The sequence below is a fragment of the Pagrus pagrus genome, assembly GCF_965226575.1.
Source record: "Pagrus pagrus genome assembly, chromosome: 20".
NCBI classification, from domain to species: Eukaryota; Metazoa; Chordata; class Actinopteri; order Spariformes; family Sparidae; genus Pagrus; species Pagrus pagrus.
Window position 1 is genome coordinate 9,560,983 of NC_140207.1, and position 17,517 is coordinate 9,578,499.

The 17,517-nt window shown below is 41.3% G+C and overlaps 1 protein-coding gene across 1 annotated transcript in view; it reads right to left on the reverse strand.

Annotated features, from left to right (window-relative positions):
* The window catches only part of ptprn2 (protein tyrosine phosphatase receptor type N2), a 128,159-nt gene that overhangs the window by 14,499 nt on the left and 96,143 nt on the right, over positions 1-17,517 (reverse strand). The window contains exons 12-16 of the mRNA XM_084339797.1: positions 16,489-16,704; positions 14,156-14,359; positions 8,265-8,412; positions 6,879-6,952; positions 1,874-1,951 (exon numbers count right to left, since the gene is read on the reverse strand). Of these exons, the coding sequence (XP_084195923.1) occupies positions 1,874-1,951; positions 6,879-6,952; positions 8,265-8,412; positions 14,156-14,359; positions 16,489-16,704 (720 nt within the window). The remainder of the gene's footprint in view (positions 1-1,873; positions 1,952-6,878; positions 6,953-8,264; positions 8,413-14,155; positions 14,360-16,488; positions 16,705-17,517) is intronic.

Here is a 17,517-nt window from a genome sequence, read left to right on the forward strand (position 1 = left end):
TTGAGGGAGTATTATCCATTTAGTCTCGTAGGATGTGGCAAAGATTTGTGGGTAGTGAGGAACGAGTGCATTCTTATTTTACATCTTCAGCTCGGGAAAAGCTTGTCAGTGTTTTTCTAGGCTCCAAAACCAAACCTACTATACATCATTTGTGTAGAAAAAAGACCAAAGTTGCTGCTCTGTGAACTCTGATTGCCTTTTTTTTTTTTTTTAAATACTGAGGAGAAGTGAGCAGGAGAGCAAGGCCCAGCAGAGCTAAGGTAATAGCCGGGGATGGAGAGAGGGATGGAGTGGTGAAGGATGAAGGGATGGAGGAATGAGGAGTGGAGGATTAGAGCAGAGCTGCCTTTCAGAGCGCTGCCTGGGGCAGCTGTGGATTAGATAGGACAGAGCAAAAAGATTTGCCTCCTGCACGGTCCATTTGCATGAGAGTGGCCGTGTTTCCCCTGTTTGTTTACTTTTAATGGGGAGAGAGAGTGTGTGTGTGTTTTTTTTCCTCCTGTCCTGCCACAATCCAAGGTTTACCATATTGAATAATGAATGGCTACCTCTTATGCGCAGACACAGAACCCGGTGTTCATTGTGTCAGTCAATCTGTGTCTAATTTTCCATTATTTTCTGTTTAATTGGGAAAGATTTAGAGTTGACTTCATGGCTAAATAGCTCATTTCATTAGATAATGGACAAGCATTTATTCACCTGGCACGGAAGAAAAACATTGGCAGACAAACAAACAAATCACCAAACTGAGTATGAGATAATTATCAACTGTTTCATTTGAGGCTTTTTCAAATGTACAAATTAAAAAGGGGAAACAGGGCTCCTTTCATTCCTTTATGAACTAATGTGGTCAATTAAGGTGCACTTTTGAGATAATAGGTACTGAATTTTTCTTTTCTTTTTTAATAATTCAAACATCATTAGAGGACAAATCTTGTTTGTTGTTTTTTAGGGTTTAAAAAGTGATTTACAACAAACAAACAAGGGGTAAATTCTTTTTTCTTTTAACCAATCCCCTTCCCTGGTCACAAACAGGTGCCAACGCCCACGCTTACACAGAGTCAGCACTATTATAATGATTCAAAATGAGTATCCGTTCAGCACATGATGCAGAGTGCAGAGTGCAGGGCCAGCTGGTCTGCCAAGATTTATGCCTCAGACTTCTACATCCTGGTCACGGCTAGCAGAGTTACTTCACCATATGGAGCCGATGGGCCCACTAATTACTACAGTGCTGTCCTATTAACACATAAGAACGCCATTTGGCAACCATGCGTCGTTTAAGGCATACCTCCACCCAAGACGACATGTTTTACAATAGCCTATATCCGGTGATTAACGGCAGGTTCGTCTGACATTTATGGACAAGGGAATGAATGCAAATAGCACGGAGGAAAATGCAAATATCAGCAAACATCAGCGTTATTACAAATAATATTAGACATCCTGGGGGTGTTTATTTCTAGACTACTGAACGCAACTAAAAGCTGCAGGTTTGCGGTACAAAATCAGCTAGTGAGGCTATTTTACTGATGAGTAGAACAGAAGAAGCACCTTTACTTATAGCCCCAGTTTATGCTGCTCATGTGTTCCCATTACATATGAACCAAGCATAAAATTTTCCGATGTAACGACAGTACATGACAAGCACAAACTGCTGCAACATTAATTAATTGATCCCACTTCAAATTCTGCTGTTTAGCATCGGAGAAATAGTCATCTAGACATCCCCGGGCCAAGAAGAAGACATCAAAATCTCACTGGAACTGGTAACTCACACAAGACTAGAGATATTGCAGCTCTGTTGCGGTTCTTCCAAACCCTTATCTCTGTAGAAAGATGAAAGACTGCAGTGAATGAAGATGAGCATTACCTGCCAGAAGTCCGCCACGGTGGAAGGAAGTGGGCCCTGCGAGGAGATGTAAGTAGGGTTGCGTGGGTCATGGTCCATCTGGGAGAGAGGGAGCAGAGTGTGACACAGTGTTTGGGCGGAGACTGGAAACACACAGTCTGGGTAAAAGACTTCCATCAAAGCCTCCATCTGGATGGAGGACTGAGAGCATAAAACATTTGCCTCTGCTGTATGTTTTCTCTCTGTTTGATTCATTGATTCAGTCTCTGTTTCCTCCTCGTCTCTTCCCTTCTGTCCTCGGTATCTGACTACTCTTTAATGGGTCTGATGACGCTAAAGTGGAATATAAACCAAACTGCATGCTATTGATATTAAACTGTGAAAACATCACTTTGAACACATATTCGAAGGACGTGGTTTGTATGCCTGTCAGCTGAACTTGTCTTTGTGACAAAATGTTAAAGAGCAGTCTTCAAACACTTTTAAACATCATGTTTGCATAAAACGATTGAAGGAGACCTTGGACTGTACGGTCTATTTAGCAGAAAATTAAGCAAACAGACACTTCTAGTGTTTATCAGAAGAATGCCTGAGCAAACTCACATTCATAAATTGTCTATGCAAAAAGAAAGATGAATATCTCCTCTAAGATACTGCAGCAAATTGATAGTGAAAACTGAAACATTTCTGAATTTATATTGAACTATTCTTCTACAGTACCCGTAATTACCCTTGCACTACCCTCATTCCCACTACTGCTAAAAAGGAACCATATTATGCTAATTTTCAGGCTCATAATTGTAATTTTCGGTGTCAACATGATTTTAATGTCCACAAAACACTTTCATCTCATACTGTCCATTGCTGCAGCACCTCTACTCGCCCTTTGTCTGAATGCTCTGTTTTAGTGCCTGTCTCTTTAAGGCCCCACGCCCCTGAGAAGCAAAGTCTGCTCTGATTGGTCAGCTCTCACATACCTTTATTACATGTTTTATCTTAGTGTTTTTTTTCTATTTTAATTGAAGATATTTGAATATTTCTTTATACATGTTCTGTGTGTGCAGGGTGAAGGGGTCGACAACTGATTTGTGCAGTTGAATGACAATAAAACCAAACTTTGAACATTGTAACTTCAACGTAGACTCCAGACCCTTTGAATATTCAAAATAAACACTTTCTAAACCTCAATAACTTTAGTTTCTCATTCATTGTATCATCATTCAAGGTTTTCACTTCTGCTTTAGTTGTCACAAGAATTATTTTAATAAAAACGATAACAAAAGATGGACTGGATGACGACTTGAAGTAGTGTGAAATCATTGGATGAAAATCTATCTGATGTGACTCGATTGTGTATCAAAGTTTTGTTAACGTTACAATTAATCACGTTCGCCGTCTTCCTTCCTCACTCTCTGATATATCATCTGGTATTTTTCATGAAGTTAAAGCAACCCTGTACATGTATGGTTAATGATAGCATAGCATTTATATAAGCGTTTATTAGATTTACCCTGAAAAACTATGGAACTATCATCTTAAATACTGGGTACGTTCTTGGAGATGTTTTCCAATTTACTCAGTAAATAAGCTGGAAATGGATTAAAAGGAAGCATTGTTTGTTTCCATGGCATTAACAGGCTCTTAACATATAATTTGTGATTATATATCTTTTTTAAATACAGTATGTTTGTCATATTTACCAACTAAATACTGTGAAAGAAAGGATTACCTAATACAATCATGGATATCTTAAGATAATCTAAGTATACAACCAAAAAAATATATAACTTACTGTAGGTCTAGTTGTTTCTTATGTTTGTATATTAATACGAAAATGTCACATATTTTTAAGTCGTGTCCACACTTCTGCACAACACTCTCAAAGACCTCATGAAATGGCGTTTAAATCTCAATCCCTGTCATGCTTTGACGTGTTTCCACATGAAACATGACATTGTGGTGGGACTTTAAAGCCTGCGGGCGGCTGCTGTGAGGGAGCTGAAATGTCGAGGCGGGACATAATGACATGTGGGACTTGATTTGAGGGATGTGATTGAGACTTGATTGAGTAGGTGTTGGCTGGTCGCCCCCCCCTCTGAAAATCAATGATCACATTTTATTTAATGGAATCTTTATGCACGCCCTCGAGTGCGAGATGCATCAGTGGAGCGGCGTTGACGTGTTTTGCGGGAAAAGAAACGGCTGGGTACATATCAGTGCATTCCTGATGTATGTTTGCCGTTATAGTGATAGACGACGCAGCCAAACAGGGCTGTAAGTCTGTTATTTATGGTACGACTACCGAAGAAAGTGCAGTAGTGTATTTCTTTGCATATTTAGGCGACATTGAGTGACATCCACCAATGGAAATGGAGGCTTTTCTTTGCAGCAGAACCACTAATTGTAAAAGAGACATCTACCCAGCTTTACATGAAGAAACACCACAATGTAAGCCACAGGGTTGCACTCAATGGCTTTTTCATTCTCTATGAACTTGTTTCTCTTTACGCTGAAGAACAACTTGTCAGGGGCCCCGAACATGAGCTGAGAAGTACATCTAGTTTTTCATTTCTTTGTGCTTTCCTTTGACTCATTTGTCAAGCTCATAGACCTTAATTATGGAGCATTTCTCCATGGCTTCAATATTAGCATAATGCTTTTCTCTCCTCATGTTTAATAACCTCAACAACAGGATTAATTCTTAATGCTCTGAACGTCTGATAAACCCGGACATACAACTTTAGTCCAAAATTTGAAAAATAAAAATCAGTTTCTTTATTATTTCTCTCGTCGTCTCTTTGTAATTTTTTTTTTTTTTCATTATAAGGGATTAAAAATGTTAAATTGTTTTCTCTTTTAAATCTACTTCCAAACTCGGCTCAGCAGAAACAGACTATTGTGCTCGTTTTAATGGGGCACACCCTTAATACTGTCATTTTTCTTACTTTGGAGAATCTTTTCAGCGTTTCTGTTGCTGCAGATTCCCCCCCAGGATCAGATTTGATCATATCTATGGTAATTCATGATTTATAGTCATTTTATCTGTCTTTGAGATGTCAGGCAGGATGTCAAAATTCATTGTGGTTATTGTAGTTGGGACTAAATGTTCATTGGAGGGCAGAAAGGGAAGCCTGAGTGACTGAAAATGCTCTTTAAATACACCTACACAAAGGCTGGCTGAAATGTGAAAATGAAGACTTTTTTCCCAAAAGGACACGCAGCAAACGTTATGTTCATTACCCGCTGTTCTACTTCAATTAGGTGTAACCGTGTTGTTCAATTTTCTCTTCATCCGTCCTGGTTGAAATTCCTCTCGTGGGTTTGTAAAAAAGAGAAAAAAAAAATCTCCCCCACAGAAATGAAAGGGTGGTGCCGAATGCTGGTCCTGCCACTCCGTTTAGCCAATCTCAAGGACACAGACATGCTGTAGCTGTGTGTTGACATCCCTGCATGAATACTAAAGCACAAACATGAAAGAGCAGTCCTGCATTTCAGCTGTCCTCCCCTCACCATTGTGGAAAGAAGATAGACTACAACAAAAAAGGCAAGGAAGTGCTCTTTGGTTTGAAGTAAAATAGCTCGTGCTAAAATAGCTCGCACAAATATCTGCTCCTGGAGAAGCGTCTCAACTTTCAACACCTCGCTGTAGCGCCTTGATCCTGTGTTTATGAAAGATAGGGGAGCTTGGAAGCTGAACGCCGGCTTGAGCTCATCCCAGATAGTTTGAAGACAAAAGCGTGTAGAACAGGTGGGAAATAGAAAAAAGACACGCAGCGTTTGACTTTGCAAAAAAAAAAAAAAAAAGGGCCAGGCAAGACAAAGACAGCCAGGCTTTGACCACATTTTGTGCCACATTCCTCCCCATGCTAATGATGCCGCACATCTGGGAGCGCTTGCATCATCTGTGGTCAAGCATTAACCATTATCCCAAGCTTCTCCCCTGTGTGCATGTCACCAACTGCTTTGCAGGGAGCTCCTTCCCTCTGCCTCTGTGACCCCCGGATTCCCAGAAAGAAGCGACAGATTATTTACTCGTAGGCCACTGCCCCTGAAGCTAATGAGGAGGAAGAAGCCGCATTGACAGACATAATTATCACAGTTTTGCTGGGCTCAGCCAGGGGTCCCTTTTGTGGTGTAATTACTGTCCTTTCATTCACACGCCACTGCATCCGCCATTACTTCACCCATCTTCAACATCCGTTTTGTGTTTCTGGATGCTTTTGCACCAAAACAGTATTGGGTAACTTTATTTATCCCCTTTTTTTCGAATGCACCATTCTGCTTTTCCGCTAACGTCTCCCCCTGATTGATTATGTTTATTATAATATTATTCTATACGATGGCAAATGTCGCACTACAGCACTGTTTAAATAAGCTAAAAGAACGCTATGAATATGCCATTAGAGAAAATGGAGGAATAAATAGAGCATCTAAAAGTCTCCATTGTTTGTTTCTGAAGAGTAATAGGCTTTTAGTGCAGCTGTGTGTACCCCCCTCATCTATCTCCTCAGAAATTTTGGCACTGTATTTGAAATGCATAGTTTCCTGTTCCCTTTGATGGAATCCCTTTTCAGGCAGCCTCGGGGGAAATCATGACTGGCAATGTTTTTTTGGGGAAAAATACTAAAAAAAGACAAAAAAAAAAAAAGAAAAAGCCTTAACCCTCTCCGACACTGAGGTCTGTCTGGATTTATGGCGGGATACGTTTGTTTAGTCAAAAATAATGTATAATTCTTTTTAGTGCTGATGAAAAAAAGGGGGGGGTTTCTCCAGGGAGCGGCCATTTTGAAAAGCAGTGAAAGTAGCAGTGTGAATCAGCAAGACGCACAAGTCCACTGAGGCTCCCCAGCATGGAGAACAAAGTTTAAAATAAAGATCAGTGCACTTGAATCAATGACAAGTCCTTTGAAACTTCTTTTTTATCTCAAAGTAAAAACCCCAACAGGTGCTCCCGGTGAAGAAAAAGGCTTCAGCGACGACAGGTATTAGCCACAACGTAGAGCTATAATGAATAAACAATACTCACTATTGGACTTGCATTGATGTAATCTGAATTGCAGTGGTTATTCTCCGCTTTCAAGGTGATCCTGGAATGATCGTCTGTAATGGAGATGCATAATTCATCAACATTGTTTTCCCAATGTTATTTTTCCTATCCTCACACAATAACAACAGAGTTTTTTCAGCAGCAAAGCAGGAATATGAAAGTGAAAAAGGCTGCAGGGCAATTTCACCAGACTTTCATCATACACCCTCACACTCGCAGACACACTCAAACTATTCTGAAGTCTTGAATTGCTCCACCTTCAATAAGGAATGTTCCAAGTGAAATAATAATAAAACATTTCATCTTAAGAAGTCTTAAAACCCTCCTTTTCTTTAACGAGTGAAACTGTTGCAAGATTCACATAAGCCGTTTCCTATGAACTTCCGCCCACTCAAGTAGTCTCCTTAAACGCATTTGCTTTAAGTTAAAGCCTCTGAAATCTTTTTCTTATATTCATGACTGAAAAAAGCAAAAATCAAGAGATAAAAAAAACTTTCATTGATCATTTATGATACTAAATATGAGTTTAAGAGTTAAAAACTCGTCTTCATCAGGACTTCATCAACTGTCATCACATTCTGATTCAAATGTTGCTACATCCTGATTGGTGCCTGAAACTATGTGACATCACTGACTTGAATTGCTAAGCCCCGCCCCTTTACGTTACTGTTGCTATCTTTGAAACTATGGGTCTACATTTCAAACAGGAGTGAAAAGCCAGCATCCTCAGATTGTGTTAGCTGGAAGGAAGACTTTCATTAGGTGATTATTTTTTAGCTGTAGCTAGCTAGTGTTAGCTAATGCTAAAGCTAAATTCTGTGTTTGAATAAATACTCTATCTCCAGCAGCCTTTTTAAATGTTTCCAGCTGTCCAGCAACTATGGGTATGTTTGTTCAATCCAACCTAACCCTTGAATGCTTACTATAGAAAAACAAGATGGTCAAATATATGCTTTAATGTTTGGATGCTTCAGCTTTACAAGAGAAAAGCATCTGAAGGTAAGAAATATGGCAATATTGGCAAACGTAACACTATCTAATGCAGATTTGGCTGGAGTTCATTGAAATGTAAACTAATCTAAATCAAATAAAGAGCAAAATGGAGCTAATATCGCTCGAAACTCTGACATACCAGCATCTTTGCTCCAATGCAGTGGACATTCTGGTCCAAAACAGGTAATTTGTAACCCCACATAATTATATCGTTAGCTAATAACAGGCCCTTTGTCTTTGGTGGATTTCATCCATGAGAAGTTTCTAAGCAAGTTGATTTGCATTGGTGCACTGCTCCAACCTTGTAAATGATAAGAAGACTCTCATGGCTAAAAACAATTAAAAATCCAATGGACTTTTGAATGCACTCACATACGACCACGGCATCTGAGCGGTTCCTCTTGGAGTTCTGCTCGCCCCGTCCCACAGCGCTGGCGCTGGGCTCTGCCTGGTAGGAGCACAGGGCCTCCCACTCACGCTCCAGACGGTTCTTGTTCTTCAAGTGGTCCTCCATGTATGACTAGAGGAAAACAGACACCATCCATTTTCACACAATAAGCCAGACCCCAGGCAAAATCCAGTTGAATTTATCTCATAATTTGGCTGTAAAAAGGATGTTTTCTGCAGCACCTTTGGATTAATTCAACAAGAAATTTGAACCAATTGTTATTTTGTCATTGTATTTTCTTCACCATGAGCTAACCAATGAACAAACTGGAGCAAAACACTAAACCCTTGACAACAGCATCGCTCCATTAAAGCCACGATCAGGTGTCACGGAGCATTATTATCCCAAGCTGCTGTAAAGCGTAACAACAGGGTGAGGAGGAGGAGGAGGAGGCTGCTGAAGATCTAGGTGGGGAAGGTGTCCTAATGTTTGCGTCTTTGTGTGTTTGTGCATGTGTGTTTGACTGAGAGAGGAAGAAGAAAAAAAAATAAAGAAAAAAATCACACACACAATTAAGACTCCTGAAAGGTTTGTCTGCATTGGAAATACTTCAGGGGTGTTTCAATCACGTCCCTCACTGCTTGCACAGCCACTGATAAGATTGTCTGCATTTAAGCCGTCGCTTGGAGAAGACAAAATTGAATTCGCTAGAGAGACAAAGATGGAAAAAGGGAAGGGGGAGGGGAAGAGGCCTATGTGTGTATGTGTGAGTGTGTATTCTCCCAAACCAGGGCAAGTCTTAGGAGCTTAGAGGCTGTAGCTGGCAAGACGGCCTTTTTTTAGCGTATATCGTTGTGTTTCGTTCCTGTATCATGGCTCCCCTCCCAGTGGGGTTAAATGGTTTAGTCCGCTATTGTGTGAGGCGGAAGATTACAGACTCATAAACTGATGTCAGGGATCAGCTGGCTAATACAATGAAACTGATACCCAGATGTGCTGGGTTTTTATCCCACATTAAAGGCAGTATAGGTAGGCTGAGCGGAGAGGGAGAGAGAGGTGACACTCCATTGTTACATCCGACTCGTTCAATCCTGTCCGTCAAAAGAGAAATCCAAACCTTTGCAGAATATATACAAGTCCTACCTCGATGATAATCACAAATAAGCTTGTCCGGCACATAATAGGCAATTACCCTTTGATGGCTCATGAATTCAGACATCTCCTGCATGCATGCAGAAGATATTAGGTGACTTATGAGAACATTACAAATCCTGCAGACAATGGAAAATCAAAGTTTATTGTAGATGAGGTGCCAAAGGTGCCACTCAGGTCTTAAAAGCCACACTGAGAACAAAAAAAAAGAGGCAACTCTTGTGATTAATGCAGCTGCATAATGAGAGAACACAACAGCACAAAGTGTTCTGCCTGAACCCATTAATGACACAAAGTGATATTTCTGAAACGTTACTGTAGATTTCTGCTGTTAGACTTTGAACCATCCCTGTTTGAGCTTTTAATTTTATGCATACATAAAATGCAATTACACACACAAAAAAAAGAGAGAGGGATTTAGTTAATGTCAATTCTAATAGCAGGCAACGCACGTATATTTGCATGTGTGCTGTTGTGCAGCGCCCACGCAAACACACACAGTGCTGTCTTCCCAGGAAAATGACAGCATGCCATTATGGCCACTTGACAGAGCCTGTCACCACTATGCTCTTGTCACCCTGTACAAGTACTCTCTGCTTGCCAGCCTGACAGCATCCCACCTCCCCTACCAATATTACATCTCCATGTACTTGATAAATCCACTCTGAATTGCATCCCATTCTATTCAAACGATGCCCTGAATCGATTGCATTTCCAAATTCATATTTTCGCTGCTTAATGCAATGCAGCCAGCAGGCCCTTATCAAGCCCTCCTGCTCCTAGGGGGAGGCAGTGGACCATGGCATATTCCAGAGACAGGGTAACGAAGGTTTAGTGAATGGGGGGATTATGTCTGCCAATCAGAGGGTTGGGATGGGAGGCCTGGGTGTCAGGGAAACAATGTCTAATCCTTCCTAAGCAGTCTCCTCGGCAGCAGAGGGTGCCGGGTGAAATCAGGATGAAGGGACGACCAGGGGAGCCAGACACAACAGGTAACACATTACTGTCAGGCTCCGCTGTCAAATTAAAACGAACAATACCGGTAACAGTTTGTACGGGGAGCTTTATGATATGATAAACAGCGGTGAGAGGTGGAAAATAAAGGTATTAATATGTATGTTTTTTGTGCTACTAATAATAGCTAAAAATGAAAATAACAAATGGGATCTGAATTGCTCATAGACTAAATTCAAAATGGTGATTAAAAGCCACTGAGGGCAGGACGTGTTGTATGAATCAGTGGCAATTTTCCTTTGCCTGAGTTCATTTTGAGGAAATAATTCATCATTTCATTAAAAAGAAAAAGAAAAATAACTACTCAATATGATGAAAAAGAGCCCCAAGCTACATAATTATTGATTTTTTTTTTTTTTTCTTTTTCAGTAGAGAGGTGATTAAGCCAGCACTGCAGCAACAGCGACTGTATCAACATGCTCACCCTATTTCTGGACAGTGGATGCTTTTCTTTGTGTTTAACACGCTCGTGAGGTAAAAAAACAAGTTTAAAGTGCTGTCCATGGTGCTGAACGGACCGAGCACTGCAACAATAAGCACATCTGGTCATCTCCCAGGCAACATCTGGAAAGAAATGTCAATCAGAAGAGAAAGATCTTCTTATGTCTAAAGAAAATAAATAAACTTCCTTCTCAATAAAACAAACTGACCTTAAAGGACAACACAATGTTTATATGTGGCGGACCCTGCCACCTTTCTAGCTTCAAACAGTGTTCTGGGGACCTTATCTTCCTCTGAGAACAGCTTGTTCTCATTAATATTGTAAATATAAAAATCACAAGTTTGAATTTCTTCTCCAAAAAACTACATAGTGCCCCTTTAATCACCCAGCAGGTAATGTTTGCATGGTTGTGGCACAATACCGCAGCTGAAAAAGGCAAATGATAGCAGAGGTGTGTCGTAGCTGTGAGAAAAAAACCCACAGCAGATGACTCAGCACACAGAGGCATCCAATTTCAGTTTTGGAGTTGGAAGTCGTTATGCAAGACTTTTTAAGTCTCGAGGTGGGCAGAACAGTGGGGCGCAACATCGTAGTTCATTTATCCTGACTGGCATCGGTAGCGTAGTGGTTGCATGTGTGTGTGTGTTTGTACTGCATGTGTGTGTGTGTGAGGTGATCGGGCCTCCAAAAAAAAAAAAAAAAAAAAAGACGCCCAGCAAAATGTGCTTTGGAAAGCCGGGTATTCATCATCCTTCTCCACACGGTGTGAGCTCCAAAGAGCGAGAGAGGGGAGATGAGAGGAGAGGAGTGCAGAGATGGGAAAATATAGGTCTGAGATCAGTGATAACAAGGCAATCTCACACATGGTTTCATGTGAGATGGCGGTGGAATTTTAAAGAAGAACCCCTATAGGACATCTCCATGTCAATCATGGCATGAAAAAAAGAAGTAAAGGTCCCCGAGTGTTTTACCTTTCTACTTTGCAAAGCCTGCGCTGCTGTTGTGAAGAAACCGGGCCTAATAATAACAGCTCCTAGAAATGATTCACACTGCCTCTTTTGTTATCGCAGGGCTAAATGCTTTTCTATTGTCAATGTTTTCAAAAGGGGCTTCACAAACAAGCCTTGACGAGTGCAACAAAACCCATCTATTACCACCAATACGAGGCATTACTCAGATTCACTCTCATTCATTATAGCCTCCCAATATAAAAGCTAGACATGCAGTGTGATGAATGCTCTCTCCATTAATGGAAACACTGCAAGGCATCTATCCATCTCTTTTATCAAGCTTGTCTCAAATGAATGAAGCGAAAGTTGTGCAAAATTAAAACAATCCATTGTGTGTTTGTAGAGGCGTTGGCAAGCAAAAGCTTTTTTTTTTTTCTCGAGCAAAATAAAAACCTAGCGAAATTTTCTAAAACATCCAAATGGCAATCAAACGGGTAATGATATTTCAGTTTTGAGCAGCTCCCATCACGCAAAACAATGTCTGCCTTATTTTGCTGCAGCAGCGAGAAGAGATGGAGGGGGTAAAAGATGGAAAATGACAGTGGGGAGAGAAGCAGGACGGGATGATAAAGAGAGAAAATGACACAGTGAAGGGAAGGAAAAAAAGTTGGAAGAGAGAAAAAACCGAGACATCAGAGCCAAGATAAAGTAAGAGGGAGAAAACAGCGGGAAGAGTGATGAAAAAAACAAAAACACAGATAACAGCGTTCTGAGGGGGTGAGGTGAGAGAGGGATGAAAAAGAGACACATCCCAACAGATAAACAGAGAGAAATCAAGCTGTTGGCTTTCAGCACAGGGCCTCGCATATTCATAGACACAGGGAGGTTTAAAAGCACACACTGTAATGTATGCTCACATGAATAGCCTGTCCCTGTATATCTCTGTCGGATGTATCCCCAAAAAACACCCCAAAACATCTTTTTTGTCCATGCTTAGGTTATATTGTTTGCATTTGTGCTAGGTTACACCACTTAGGAGAGCAGAAGACATTTACGACATTTACACCATTTACACATTAGCCTAGTTTAGCCTTCTATTCCACATGTTAGCCTATTCGTTACATTTAGCTAACTGTTTAGCAATCATTTTTAGCTAGCTTTTCAACCATTTATGCATATAAGTTAGCTTACTTCAATTTCAACTGTAGCCTACTGTATATCCATAATATTTAGGCTAGCTATTCAAAGTACTATTTATTTAAAGTACTATTTAGCTTACTCCTAGCTAACTGATACAACCATCTATAAATAACTTTAAGCTAACTGTTTCAAGTGTTTATCGGTTACATTAAGTTAATTATTTCAGCTATATAGCCATGACTTTTAGCGTACTATTTCAACTCTTTGTTCATTAAATATAGCTAACTATTTTAATTGTTTGCCGTTTTTAGCGTTGTTTAACTTTTAGCGTACTATTTTAACCCTTTATCGACTACATTTGGCTAATTTGTTTTAAAAGTATAACCATAACATTTAGCTACCTCTTTAGCCATGACATTTAGCTATGTAGCTAAATGTTTAGCCATGACTTTTAGCTAACTGTTTCAACCATCTATTCATTACTTTAAGCTAACCGTTTCAAGTATTCATCTATTATATAGCCATGACTTTTGGCTATATCCATTACATTCAGCTTTTTAGCAAAATATTTAGCCATGACTTTTAGCCAACTACTTCAAACTTTGATGCCTTAATAATATTACTTAAGCTATTTTCACTCTATATGTATTACATTTAGCTATTTCATCAACTAAGCAACTTTTAGCCAACCGTTTGATTACTTTAAGCTAACTATTTCAAGTGCTTAACCATAGCCTACCTTTTAGCTAACTAAGCTATTTCAATAGTTTATTCATTACTTTAAACCAACTATTCTGTTTATACGATTAACAATACTTTTAGCCAACTGTTTCTCAGTGAACATTTTGGATATTTTCATCAATTCATTTCAAGTGTCCCTAGATGTTAATCACTGATGTCGATCTATGGCCTAATGTTTTCTAACAAAAAGCACTGGAGCTTCTCAAACAAGGCTACACTAAACCCACCCTGACAGGTTAAGTGCACAGTCAGTGGGACATGACATGTTGTGGTTGTTTAGTTGTAGCAATCAGATGCTAAGAACCGCAAAAAGTCTCAGAGGACCTGACATCAAACCATACATCAGCCTACTTCCATCTATTCTCCTCCCTAACCACTTTTCCCACCACAGGAGTCATTACTCACAACGTTTCTGGAGTCAGAGTAAGTTCCTTACCAGTATCATGTGACCGGTGGAGATGTCCATGTTGGACGGCACTGGCTCTTCGCACCAGGAGGAGGTGCTGCTGCGTGTGGACGGGCTGGCTGCCGGGCCATCGCTGAACTGGGACGAGACGCTGTTGAGTCGAGAGTGGCGCAGGGTCTCCGGACGCTCGACACGCTCTGATGTCCGGATCGCCATACGCTGGCGACAAAGCTCCTGGGGGATTACAGGAGATAATTATAAATCAAAAATGCATTTTTCTTTTCAAAACACTGCAAGGTTTCATGTATTTATGGTCTTTTCATGCACATAACAATAGTTTTATGTAGGTTATGTGCTTATCCTCGCTGTTAGGGGTTCAGTTCTGTAAATGCACCTTGTGAAATCCTGTATCTCGGCTGACTAAATCTGTCCTCACTCGCCTGTAGATTAATGGCTTATCCTCATGGATTATGGAGCTTATACTAATTATGTCAAAAATACATGGTCGAGGAACCCTACACGAGTCACAGAATAAATTCAGCGTGCTACACCTGGTGGCAACACAGCAACTCTATTCATTGTACTCTTTAAAAATCTGAATTTGTAAATATGCAACCATCCATCAATCAAACAAGACTTGTAAATTCACAACCACAGAGAATTGTATAACCACAGAGAGCCAACGGAGATAAAAATGCATTGGCACCATTGTAAAGTATAATTTTCTATTTTGATTGATATCTCCAGGTTTCTGAGACTTGCTAAAAGACCCACTGTGCCGAAGATTACACTTCTCCCAATGACTCAGCTTTTCTCCCATCATGCCTCAGTGCAGAGACAGGGCATCAAAAATCTGAGGACTAGGCATAATCTACTCTAATATACACAAAATGAAATAACAAAGAACAAAAGCCCCGTTTGCGAGATTTGTGCAGCCTTATGCATGTAAACAAACAAACAAACAAACAAAAACACAGTAACAGATTTCCTTCATAACATTTCTGAGTGAAATTCATGATCTGTAAAACCTCATTTGTCTGGTTTCGGGGGGCGAAGCCAGTCATCTCCACTGAATTCATTTCCATACTCGATTAATAACAGCGAGGGCAGGGCAGGCCAGACAAAATGCCTTGTGAAAGCACATGCTATCTCATGATCTATCATAGTGATATTTCCCTCTGGAGCACAGGCCCCCTCTAAGCCCTGGTCTTGGATCAGCTTTCCCGCCGTCAAGACTTTAATGATTAGAGCCATGAAGCGGTGCCCTGGGCCTTGGCCTTGGGGCAATATCCAGGTCCACCTCATAACTCATCCTACTTCTGGTGCTGTAGCGGATCTGAGAAATCTTCCCAGGAGCGAGGGCAGTGGGATGCAGTTAGCACCGCAGAGGGTCAGAGGAGAGACACATCGAGCCCAGAGAGGAGCACTGGTTGCGGGATTACGGTTACACTAGTCTCCTCTCCTTTTTTCAGACGACTAACAAGAATGAAACAGGCCGAGAGGAAACAAGTGTGCTTCCATCTGACGATATGTCTCTCCCAAAGCACACCAACAACTGCATCCGTCAAATATAGAGAGCACACCCACATGAATGCCTGACAAAGCAGTTATCCCATCCCTCAAGAATAAACAGGTGCCATATATAACCTGGAATTTGCACAGAAGGGAATCGTGATAACAAAAGATATTTAAAATAAACAAAAATGTAAATAAAACTCTTTATTTTTTGCTTCTTTTTGCGTCTCTGTGGCCTCTGTTACAACATCAGCCTTTGACAGACAGCGCAGCCCTGTGAAAACCTGATTAAATATTGAAAATGTTAACGCGACATGCAGATAAATATGTTCTGAGTGCCATGCTGGGCACAGCTGAGCCCCAGCGCTGAAAATCAATACCGCCCTGGCTGCCCATGGCCCTGGAGGAACAGAGGGAATAGGTCACAGTGGCGGCCTGTTCCCCTGTCTCACACACACACACACACACCAACACACACACACACACTTATCAGGCATGGCCGAGCACTGAATAATGGACGGAGCGAATATCTATTGGAGCAAAAAATGCAATAAATAAAGAGCATAAAAGTGAGGTAAATAAACACAAAAAGGTGATTTCTGATGTTCAATTCGTGGACTGAATAATTAATCAGTTAATAAAATAAAGCTAATCGGTTTTATCACAACAGTCAGAAACCATCACAAGAGCAGGAAGAAGAGAAAACTCAAACATTAACAAACACTCTCACAAACCAATCAGAAACTCTCCCATTTCTGAACACAATGTGTGTTCCTCCAATAGCAGAGCTCATGCCAAGTGTCCCGGCCCCTGATTGGCTCATAGCGAAAGGGGGGGGCTGGTCTAACCTGATAGGTTGCGGTGGCATCAGTACTGGTGTCAGTCCCCAGGCTGGCCAGCTTCTCCTTCATGCGGAGGTGGGAGCGCTGGCGCACGCAGAAGAAAGTGGCGGACACTGCCAGCGCCACCAGGATGAAGAGCATGCAGAGGACGGAGAGCAGCAGGAACTGGCCCGACTCCACCCTGGTCTCCTTCACCACGGGGATCTGGGTCAGGCTGCCCCTCTGGAGGATGCACACAAACAGAGAGAGAACACACTGTCAGACGGGTAAAAGGATGTGTCACTTCACTGACGGATGTGCTGTTTTTTGATTTACAGCAAACTCCGTATCGAGACTGCAGTGCATCAATTTTCACCTGAAGTCTCCACGGCGCTGCGAGTACTACCTCCACTTCCTCTCCCACCGCCGTCTGACCCACCCCCCGCTCATTAGCCAGCTCTAATTCTGGCCTTATAATATGCATTCAGGCTCAGTCAACCCCTATTACCAGCCTCTGTCCAGTGCTGTCTTCACACTGTGCCCCACTATAGATATTTACAACCCCATTTAGCGCTGGCATGGGGCGGGCTGGCACTGTGCAGCTACAGGAGGTTGGGATACTAAAAGCTTGTGCTTAATTAGCTCCTCTGGTCCTGAGTTTGGCTGGATTAGGCCCCGAGCCCAAGCCGCACAGCTACAGGCAGAGACACAGGCAGCCCAGACTGGACCTTCACGCATCCACCACCAGTTGAATAGAAAAGCCTTTCAAATATTCACGCCCACGCTTGCATGTTAATTCAAACAGGAAAGCGTTGGGTTCGCCTCACCGTGGCGGACTTGTTTTTAACGCGGTTTAATATCATCTGAGAGATTTTTATCAGCTTAGGTTAAAGAATCGGGCCTCTGTGTTGATAATTGGTCCACTCATGGCCATTTACTGTAATGATAAATTCCCTGTGGGCCCAACTGATACCGAGTATTTTGAGAGCATAACAGCGATAATTAGGAGGAAGGATAATTAATGATACCAAAAATGTAGCTACGGTTAAAAGATTT